General features: G+C 35.3%; 1 protein-coding gene across 3 annotated transcripts in view; it reads right to left on the reverse strand.

Moving 5' to 3' along the window:
- Nucleotides 1–11,617, reverse strand: part of LOC111482450 (transportin-3) — a 43,590-nt gene that overhangs the window by 6,682 nt on the left and 25,291 nt on the right. For 2 of the 3 annotated variants that reach the window (XM_023128231.1, XM_023128233.1), the window contains exons 13-20: nucleotides 11,513–11,593; nucleotides 8,215–8,328; nucleotides 7,990–8,069; nucleotides 5,880–6,015; nucleotides 5,410–5,559; nucleotides 3,327–3,412; nucleotides 2,017–2,204; nucleotides 1,850–1,942 (exon numbers count right to left, since the gene is read on the reverse strand). In XM_023128231.1, the coding sequence (XP_022983999.1) occupies nucleotides 1,850–1,942; nucleotides 2,017–2,204; nucleotides 3,327–3,412; nucleotides 5,410–5,559; nucleotides 5,880–6,015; nucleotides 7,990–8,069; nucleotides 8,215–8,328; nucleotides 11,513–11,593 (928 nt within the window). The remainder of the gene's footprint in view (nucleotides 1–1,849; nucleotides 1,943–2,016; nucleotides 2,205–3,326; nucleotides 3,413–5,409; nucleotides 5,560–5,879; nucleotides 6,016–7,989; nucleotides 8,070–8,214; nucleotides 8,329–11,512; nucleotides 11,594–11,617) is intronic. The other variant, XM_023128234.1, reaches the window with a different exon arrangement.

The raw sequence follows: 11,617 nt of genomic DNA on the forward strand, positions 1-11,617 counted from the left end.
GGGGGGGGGGGGGGGGGGGGGGGGGGGGGGGGGGGGGGGGGGGGGGGGGGGGGGGGGGGGGGGGGGGGGGGGGGGGGGGGGGGGGGGGGGGGGGGGGTGTTGTGCCTCAAGGAAAGATCTTTTTAAAGAAAATCATAGCCAAGTCAACAGAATGATAAAATTTGCATCTTTCACAAACGTGCCCAACCTAGCAATATGCTCACTCAAGCGAGTTATATCCCAAAGAAAAGAAATGATAAGGTATAAAGCCTGATACTCTTATGAGCTTGTCAGACATTCTTATAGACGGACGCCTTCGATTTAAGATTGGCTCAGAGCATCTCAGATAAGTTTATGGTTTTTCAAATGTTCATTGGGTAAAGTTTCAACCATCACACAAAGATTCTTTGGTTCAACGCTTGTGCAACCTTTTAGAGAGAAGGAGAAGTCCATAATCATTTGTGGAATGATATTATATAATTGTTGTTTTTTTAAACTCTTAGAGGCTTCAGTAATTACTTGTTACTAACTGGTTGGAGGTCCTTTATTGTAAGTCGGGTTTTGTTCCTTTTTCATCTAGATATGACTTCTCTGTTTCGTATAACTATATATAGTTTCAAGCATGCATACGTGTATATATATATATACTGTAAGCTTGCCAGGCATCTACAGTACGATACTCTATAAGCTAGCAGATGTACCAAGGAAAAAAAAAAAAAAGGAGAATATCTAAGTTGAATCCTTGCTAACCATGCCTAAGAGTAGCCACAATCGAGAAAGGAAGAGATGATTGTGATCCACCTCAATGGTTTTATGCATGCAGTATGAATTCGGTTTAAGCGCAACTTGAGGGTTCCTTGAAAACTTAGAAGTTATTTTAGAATACATCACTGTTTTTCATTAAAAAAAAAAAAAGTAATTTTAGAATGCATCTCCGTTTCTTACTACAAAAAGAAAGTTATTTTCAAATTATCAAAAGCTAAGTCTTGGTGGGGAAAAATAGAGTTAGGCCTTCATGTGAATGTCGAATCCCGATTCCTTTAATCTTCATTGAAAAGTAGTTGCAACTATCTTTCTTGTTGCCACTTAAATTCAAATTTGGACCTGCATCACATTACAGGATTAACTTGAAGTGATTTCGGGTTTTTATGGAAGTAGGGTTTCAGAAATGCATTTTTGAAATCTAATGGAACACGTGTATATGGACATACCTTTGGAAGTTAAGGACAAATATAATAAAGAACATCTTGCAGAAACCAAGCTACAAACCTGTAAGTTTGATGTCTTTCAGTAGCTATAATTTCTCCTTTCTTTAGTCCTAAACTAACTACTTAATTGCTATTTTTAGCGATCTATCTTTGAAATCTTTCTAGTCTAGACATTATTCTCAGACATATTCTCTATCTATAATGAAAATAAGAAAACATTTGTTGCAACCAAGCGGGAGAAAATCTCCAAGAAACCAAAAAGAAGAATTTTAATTAAAATCCAAAAGCGTATGTATACAAGAGATGAACCCTCTATTTATGGAAGGTAAATGGATTAACCAAAAATCTACTAATCAGATAAGTATTTGGTTGTATTTGCTGCTTGTACCTTTTCTTTTTCACTCCATTTGGGAGTTTGTATCCCTTGAAAATTTATTCATTTTCATTATATCCATGAGAAGTTTCTTGTTTAAATAAGAAAAGAAAAAGAAAAAAGAAAAAGAAAAAAGAAAAAGAAAAAGAAAAAGAAGATAAATAACTCAGTACAAACTAAAACAACTAACAACTCAACTAAAAATTCTAAAACCGCTGCCGATCATGCTACATCTCATTTTCACCCACAATCAAATGAAGTAACTGCAATAAAGAATAAAATAATGTACCTGTTTTAATGTAACATTCATGACCATGGAACAAAACAAAATTTGTCGATAAGCAATCTAAGACTTTTGGCAGCAACGTAACGAAGTGTTGACCTGCATATTAAACATTCAGTGGATGGGTCTAGTAGAAGACAAAAACCAAACTAATCAAAAGATAAACAGCCAACCTGAGGACTGGATGGCTAGAGATAGAGCACGACAAGCTGCTGTAGAGAGATTACCATTCTCCATGTGTTCACACCTTAGAAGTTTCTCTAGCATTGGCCAAAAAACTATCAACAAAGAAAACATAGGATCATCTGGAGAATGCTCAGTTGACAAAGACGTAGCTAGATGGCTAAATACAGTTCCCATCCTGAAAACAAACAGCCAGGCATAAGGGTTTGAGCAGAAAATGTTCTATTTATACAGAAAAATCATAACTGATCGAGAATTTTGCACATGCTAGTCAAATAAAACCAATTCTGGAAGGGAAAGACGATAATGGCTGGAGTGTGACCATGCTAATACAATAACTTCATGGACTTCATAGAAGTAAATGGATGCAATAGCTAGAAATGTTTACAGTTGGTGTGTGCGTAGTAAAAATTTAGGAGTGAGAAATTGTATAATTATATAACCTTTATTTTTTCTTATTAAAAACACTTGTCAGAGAGTTAGTACCACCAAGGTCTCTTCTTAAATCATTAGTGTCAGAATTGAGGAAGCCATGCAGTCCACGAAAGGTGAATGTTTCATCTTGGTTTATCTTCGTGGAAATTCTAACTTGGTATATAGAGTTCAAAGAAAACGTGCTTTTTGGTCATTAAATTTGGGTTACAGCAAGTTGCAGCTCGTCAATTCTTAAAGTTCGAGAAAATAAGAATAATCTAATTCATTCACTAAAAAATATATATAGAAAAGTGTACAAGGGTAGCCTTAGTAAAAGAAAATAAAAAGACAATAGAGGACAATATGTCTAAGATATTTACAATAATACAATTATACTAATTCAAGCACTATAACACACCTAAAAGCGAGGAAGAATCTGCATATGTTTGACTTTTGTCCAGAATTTAGTCAATATGACAGGTGAGGCTTAGTATTAGATAGATTAGACTCCATGCGTTCTAGCTCAGACTGTCCATATATTAGTTTTAATTTCGAATTGATACCACCTAATTTCAGTTCCCAATACTATTAAATTCAGATATTAATGACAAAAAACAAGTTTCGCCACATTAAAATTTAAGAAACCACAAGAACAAGCGAAGCTATGTATGAAAAATTATATTTATCTATACCTCATTGGGTGAAGAATAGAATTTGTACGAGACTAACAATCAGATATGCAGAAAAGCAGATATCAGTCTCAACCTATAGGGAACAGTAAAATAAAGCTATAAACATAGATAAGAAAATAACTCTTGAGCAGAAACAAGGAAACAATCTAAAAACTAAAACCCTAAATTACGACAAGTTATTTAATCATAAATACCTATACAGGCCTCTCACAGCGGAGGTTAAGATTTTCGTGTAAGTAGCAGGATTCTGTCTCAGAGACTGTGCGTTATCTTCATCAACCTGAAAAATGCAACACGCTTCTTTTAGTTTACTAATGATTGCATAGAAATAATAGGAACGGGAAATTATCCTATAATTTTAATGATTAAAGTGGACCACTAGCTCAACAACATCGAAACTTCATTTCTTCTTCTTAATCAAAGAATTGTAGAAAATCAGAGAAGTTGAAAAATCGAAGAAATGCTTGTCATTATGAAGGAGTGGCTGTGCATCTTGAACATAGGTTCAAGGCGACTGAAAGGTGCAAGAGGTGAGCGCCTTATTAAAGTTGTCACCCTAAGTACATGCAAGGCGATCTGACCTACCCTTGCCTCGCCCTCGCCATAGGCAAGCACCTAGGTGCGCCTCAACATCACTGTAAGAAAGTACCAAGATGGACATTTTTTTCAAGAGGTAGACTCATCCTTTTATAAATCAGTTCTTAACAACATTCCCATTTTCTATGTCTATTTTTTGTGTGCCCAGAAGATTTTGCTTGAAGGTAGAGAAGAAGATTAAAGATATTCTATGGGAAGGAAACAGAGCCAGTAAAATAAAAAATCTTGCCAATTGGAAGGAGGTATCAAACTCTTTACAAAATGAAGGTTTAGACATTGGCAACTTAAGAATGAGAAGTACAGCTTTGCTACCTAAATGGGTTTAGCATTTTTATCATGAATCTTCTGAATATTGCACAAAATTAATAGCAAGTTTTCATGGAAAATCTAGTGCAGCAGGCTGGTTTTCTGAAGTCAGAAAAGTCAGCAGTTATCGAGGTCCTTGGTTGAGTATTAGCAAGCTTCAAAGTCTTGTTCACTCTTCTTCTTCTTTTAAGTTGGGTTGCGGTAATAGAATCCCTTTCAAAGGTTTCTTTGTACCCTAAGAAAGTAAATACATTTAATAATATACATTCTCCAAGATATTTCAAGAGAGAACTAATGTGATATGTATTTGAGGTATGTGTAGAACCTTCAAAAAGCTTCTTGAAGATTTACTGTTGTATTTTATTTTAATAGTTAATGCCTAGAATATGTGCATTAAACATTTTCATCGCTATATTTTAAAAAATTTCAATAAAATATGTATATGTATATGTATCTACACATACATATATTTTAACGCTAAAACAAATTTTTATTTGAGAAAAAAAAAATGAAAGAATGCAAGAACATTAAAAAAAAATGTCATAAGGGAGTCCCGCTGAATAAAAGGATTCAAATTGAGTAACAAGAGACCTAATGATTCGTACAGAGACTTCACTGACCCCAAAGAGAAACATACAACCTACCTAATGACCAAACTTCACAAGGGCCCCTCTCCACTCTAGAGGTTCTATTGTTCCTTCCCCTCACAAGTCCCACAATAAAGCACACACCCTAGGTTTGCCACAAGATCCTCCCCTTCTCACAAAAAGGCAGATGGATGGAGGATGGACTGGTCAATCATATCCCCTTGATCTCTGTGTTTGGCCACCTAAAAGCCAAACGCATTAAAAAAAGAAAAAGAAAAAAAGAAAAAGAAAAAAGAAAACCCCACACAAATTTAGAGAAGTCACACTCCAAAGAATATGATACGAATTCTCCTCTGCCTTCCGACGAAGAATGCAACAAAACACATGAAGTATCCAGTTTGTTACATTTACATTAAGAACAACAATAAAATACAAAGATGAGAAGCTGAGAGGAATGTTTTATAAATCTATTCCTCTTTCGTTATCCAAATTGATTAGAAAACTTTCCAATGACCTGCTATGGATTTGGATACGTAGAATACCTCATCCTAATCAGCTACCTCGTTTTTCATATCTCTCCTGTCTTTACTGACAGGGTTTCTTAGCGGGTTAAGACTTGAGAAATGGGAAGAAGATTGGCTAATGTCATGTGACACTTGCAAGATGTCGATGGTTAATTGAAACATTCATTTGTGCAACAAGAAACCTCCAAACACACCTACAATAAATCAAGAGAGGAGGAAAAAAAAAAAAATATATATCAAACTCTTTGTAAATGGAAACTTACTAGTTTCTCAATTGCTTCATAGCTTGATGAAAGCAGTCTAGCCAACAAGTTGCTCTTCAGTTCTTTATTAGGAACTGAACCAAGAATCAAACTTACAGCACTAACTACTTCTTCCTCGTCCTCCAAAGGTAAATGCAACTTCTCCAGACTCTAGGAAACCAAAGGCTAGTTAGACTCAGTCCAAGAGATCATTACATAATCTTGTCAAGAAATAACATAAATCCAGTCAAAGAAAAAAAAGACAAAACAACTAATTTACATAAATTTATATTGTTTTCATTTCATCTCAAAACCAATAGTGTTTTTAGGCGTCACATATTGCATTTAATGAAAAATTGTTTATCTTGACATCAAACATTATTCTGTGCTGAATATAATTTTTAGTTTCACCTAAAACATCAGTCTCTATCACAACATTCATTTTCCATTAAATTCCACTGATTAGTCACGATAATCAGAGAGTATATTACCTCTCCAATCCAAATCAAAATTTCCAAATTTTGCAGTTCAAAGATTACAGCGGTTGCATCTTCACAAATTTTACGGAGGGCGAAGGCACAAGCATGTGAAGAAACAGATTCCGTGATCCCAGTAGCAAGAAATAATCTGAAAATAGATCAATATAAATGGGGAAAAAACTACAATTGATAAATAAATATGGATATATAGATAAAGATGATGAATACAGTAAGAAAGAACATTCCATTATTAGATTACAGATTATAGACTACAATCATATAAACATCAGCCGAACTTGATGACATTTTTGCAGATGAATTGGTTTCATATGATCCAATGCCCAACAACATTTCTCAAGGCTCAATCATAATATTTGCAAGCCACGGGGTTATGGGTCAACAAGGATGCACTCATGGAAGGAGAAGTATGTAAGAGTAGATATATTGATAATATTTGTGGAATATTAGTAGGGACATAATGATAATTGGTTATAAATATTGTTTCCAGTAAAAAAGAAGAAGAAGAAGATAAATGGTTATAAATAGAGTGAGTTAGGGAGCTTAAGGTGATTAGTATTTGAGCCAATCTTTGTTCCGACTTGGTTAACGGAGTTGAATCTTTGGAGGGTTAATTGTTCCATCTGTCATGCCATACTTTCTATCATATGAGGCACCTCATGAAAATAGCTTTTCATTTCATCCATTGATTCTTCCATTTGAAAGATGCATTAGTTGAGGGATTTTGGGGAAAGGCCCAAGGGCTCCAGTCCGTGTTGAGCTTCATCATCACTGGAGGTCACACGAAATGTTCTTCCCTGCCATCAAGTCCATTCGTTGAAGGCACTTTGATACAAAACTGAAGCAGTATCAAGCGTTAAGAATTCTCTTTTAGTGATTGAATGTTATTTTACAACCTAGAGACCTATTTATAGGGACCAAGGAGTTGAACTAACTCCCAACAGTCAAAAAACAGCTCCCTGACTACCTCTGTTACTAACTTTAGTAACAACTAACCAACACTAAAAGGGAAAAAAAAAAACACATTACAGCAGCTAATAGCCAACTAATCAAGGGTAAAAGAACAAAAACTATATCACTTATTGGATAGTTGTCCCCAGTACTGAAGCTAAAAAGAGTCGTCAGGATGTATTTTCTATTCTTTGAAGAAACTTGGTCTTTTATTTTTTTATGAGAAATAGGGCTTTCACAGAGAAAAATGAAGGAATATATAAGGACGTACAAAAAGACAACAAAAGGAGCCTAAACAAGATAAAAGCTAGCCAAACAAAAGATGGGCTTCAATCCAATAGCAATGTCCAATACAAAAGTAGCCAAACTTATACACTTCGTGCACTACTGACCTTGTCTAAAACATGTTTGAGCAACAATCGGTTAATGGAAGGTCAACTGCACTCGCATTAATGAAGGAAAAGGGATAGCTAAAAAAGCAACTAGAAAAGGTAGACGGGGAAAAATCCCAAGAAATCTTGACCAGATTTCTTATGATCTTGTGACAGAGAAATAGAGAGTTTGGTTCTCATAGAAATCTCAACCACCACTTCGGAAGGAGAGCCAAACTTTCATGCTTTTCTATGAACAATATAATGCACTCCTGTTAGGACGGGAAGAGAAAAAAACCTCCCAAAGAATCAAATGGATACTGCTTTTAGTGTTATGGCATTCTTAAAGATAGTAAAGAGAATACTAGAAAGAACAATTAAATTATTGATAAGATTAAATTCACCACAACCCATTTTAGGTTGATTGGTAATTTAACAGGGTATCAGACAGTAGGTTGTCTTGTGTTCGAACCCCTATAATGTCATTTTCTCCTCAATTAATATTTTTCCACTTGTTGGGTCTTCTACAAATTTTCAAGCCAACAAGTGAGGGAGAATGTTAAACCATTGTATAATTAGTTAAATTTACCATAACCCATCAAGTTAAGTTTTTGAATTGATTGGTAATTAACAAGAACTACTTGACCCTTAACTCTTGAGCAAGCGATTAGAAACTTTGAAGTAGTATATTGTTGCATGCAATTACAAAATGAACAATCAACAAGAATTGAACCCTGCAAATTGAGAACCATAAAATAAAGAAAACAGAGGAGAGTTCTTACAACAAGGGTCTGGCATCAGTGTGAAAAGCAGATATTGACCTAAAGTAAGACCCAACAACTTCTGCCAGGGATCTATAAACCTGGAATGGCATTTTTAAACATTACGAAGGTTAGATAAATAACAGAAATGTTGACCTTATGGTTTAATGAGGACATAAGCTTCCCATTTAGGTCTAGATAAACTAAGCTATTCACGCTTGGGAAGGGTAAGGTTGACCAACATACAAGGCACATTATTCCTTTAATCTCATTTGACGGTCTAGCAGACAGCATCGTCACCAGTTGCGTGATAACAGAGAAATCAAAGCTCTGACCCTCTTGTAGGACTACCTCAGCAACCTGGAATGTATAAATATTTATTTAATCACACCCAAGAAAAAAGATTCATAAGGTTATTTCTATTTCCTACAAACATAGTTCATTCCGTATATTACTAAAGGTATGAGTATCATAGGGATAGCCATCAATGGACCTAGGTTAAAGTCAAAAACATTAAGTGTCATCATATTTTGAGGAAAAAAAAAATATTTATGGGCATAAAGGTCACCGACAAAAATCATAGAGTTTTCAAAGTAATATACCATGTTGAAGAAAATGGCTATGCTTAGTTTATTACCTAATCATAAAAGAAACAGAAATATTAGAAAGAAAGGTGGTACAGGAACACTGAATCCATCAAAACTCAATAACCCAAAAAAGGAAGGAAAAAAAAAACTACTGTAGGTGAAATAAAAAGATCACAGATGCTCATTACAACATAATAAACGATTGTGATTGACCAGGACTTTACAACCTTGATGTACGGGATTGCTGTTAATGCGTTCAACAAGAGATGTGTGTTTTGAAAGGCAGCTTTTTTGCAGTACAGTTAGCTGAATGATTAGGCAGTTAGGAATAGTTTTAGACCTGCCGGTTAGTTGGACTTTTTATTTTTTTTATTGAATAAGAAAAGAAACTTTTCATTGATAAAATGAAAAGAGACTATACCCAAGGATACAAACTCCACAAGGGAGAGAAAGAAAGAAAGCAAAGAGAAATAGTGAGCAAAACAAAGGTCCCAAAAATAAACTAAAGAAATCTAAAGAAAACCAGACACAGCGCTAGAAGCAGCCAAACAAATCCCCAAGAAAAAGCCAAAAATAAAAAGCAGCAGCAACAAGGAACAAAAGACCAAAACTATCAGGAAGCCAAACTCCAACATTGAAAACAACCCGGAGGCAAACAAAGAGCCTGATGTCGCAAGACAACCAAAAAAAAGACGCTTCACCGGGCGCTAAAGCATTAATCCAAACACGTTGAGAAAGAAACAACTTTACGACAAACCAATGATAGAAAACTGCAATAAATAACATTAAGCCCGACTACAAATGCCATCAACAAAGGTAGAATTTCAAACTCAAAACCACAAGCTGCAATAAGAGAATCAAATTTGTGGGACTAAGAAAAAATGAAGAGAAAGCTTGTTATTACAATCCTGACTTTTCGTCATCAAGACCACAAGCTCCAAGGTGACTTTTTGTCATCAATTACCATATTAATACAAAACAAATCCAAGGGGTTTAAAAATCACTAGAGTTCAAAATTCCTCCAAAAGATTGCACAAGAGAAGAAGGATCAATAGAAATTATATCTCCAAATCTAAGAAATTTTTTACATAAAAACTTGTCATGAATTTCGATGAAAGCAGGAATAAAACCACAAGAATTCTTCCTTGTATCAATAAAGGAAGAACTACAATCCAACATACCTAGGGCTTTAGAAGCAACCCTAATCATATCCCCAAAATTCTCACCAATTGCTTTGAAGGTCTGTAATTTTTGATAATGCAAAGGTAAATTCATAATTTGAATCCAACAACATAACCTACCCAAAATTCAGGTTCACTATGCTTTTCGACTGTCCAAGCTTCAAATTTCAAATGAAAACGCCCAATGTGCATCCATTTCCCATTACAGCCAAGTCGTCCAAGAATCCTACCATCATCCATTTGTAATAAAGTTGCTTCAAAGTGATGGTCAATGCTTCCTTAATTTCTTTCCAATCATCATGCGCATTTCACCTGGAGACCATGAGTAAACTCCATCGAAATCAATCACTTTTTTATCTTTTTGAATCCAAAGAGAACTTGGAACACTTGGACAGGACAACATCTTAGGAGCAGCACTTTACTTGGACGGAACATTACTGAAAAGTTCTAAAATTTGGAGCCAAGAACCTTCAACATATCCCAAAAGGTAAGATCACCCCTCTTAGAACATCCATCAGGCAAACGAATGACCTTCCTTCCACTACTATAAGCTTTACTTCATACACATCTGGAAGGTGGTTTCTTTTCTTTCTTCTTTTGGATTTGAATAGAAGTAGGTGGGTTGATCTTAGAAAAACATGCTAAAGAAGGAAAGTATGGTCACACCTATTTTCAATTCTACTGATCTTGAATGGAGGAGGTAGAAGTGTTTGGAAGATTGGGCAGTTGCCCTATTATTAGGGAAGATGAACAAATGTAAATGGTCCATACAATGGCATAGAAAGGAAGTACTTGCTGAAGGAATTATCAAGTCTTCATGGATATTGCACTGCTATATGGTACTTAGGAAGTAGGCAACTGTAGCATTTACCTGATGGATTTACACTAGCACTAATTGGGCTGTCCATTGCTTTATACCCCAAGAAAAGGTGCTGTGGTGTAAGATAAATGTGATAAAGATTTTATTATAACGGTTCTCCCCGCAAAAGTAAAAAGAGGCAAGTATTTATACTAGCACTAACAGTGCTGTCCGTTGCAACCACATAACTAAAGCAGCTAATCTCAACGGCTATCGATCTCTAACTAAAAAACAGAATTAGAGAATTGGCTCAATACAGAAAACTAGACAATTTACATGTGAAGCCACCTTACATCATGCCAATTCCTTAATTATGGAGAACTTAGCCTCTTCATCTCTCATTAATAAAGGAGCTCCTAACTCAAACAACGACATCTTTCGAATGAATGTTCACAAAGAAGAGCAGTTGCAACGTTGAAGGAAGAAAACAATGCTGATTTTGGGGAGGATGTTCTATTCAAATGAGGTAGCTTACCTTGAAAACAGATGGTGGAGACCAACTTTCATGTGTTCAACAAATATTACTTGTCCCAAAGACTTCATATCCTCAATGACACTCATCATTTCGTCGAGCAAATTTGTTCAAGAGAAACATATTAAACAACATCAAAGAGATCTTAAGGATTGTGAAGCAAGTTTTGAGATTTCAATATGTAGGTCAAAAAAATTATTAAAGAACATTTTTCTAATGATTGGAATCGACAGCAATAATTGAGCTTTTAGTACCCTTCTGAATTTCAAAGAATCAAAAGAAAGGTGAATTCATATGTCATATCTAAGATTTTATTTTATAGGAACGAGCACTTTCCATTAAGATACTAAAAGGTACCAAATACCTGGGAGCTACATGAATGCTCCCCAGTTGGTCACATCTAATAATCCAAGGAACAAACGAAACAGCAAGTATGTTGCCTCACCACATTAAGAGCAAATAACTTGCTCTCCACTTCCTTCCAAGGGATTGGTACATTACCATTAGTCCAACCGCTGAAGAAGAGCTACAAAAAAAAAAAAAAAAAAAA

Source organism: Cucurbita maxima, unplaced genomic scaffold (genome assembly GCF_002738345.1).
Source record: "Cucurbita maxima cultivar Rimu unplaced genomic scaffold, Cmax_1.0 Cma_Scf00007, whole genome shotgun sequence".
In the NCBI taxonomy this organism is placed as follows: domain Eukaryota; kingdom Viridiplantae; phylum Streptophyta; class Magnoliopsida; order Cucurbitales; family Cucurbitaceae; genus Cucurbita; species Cucurbita maxima.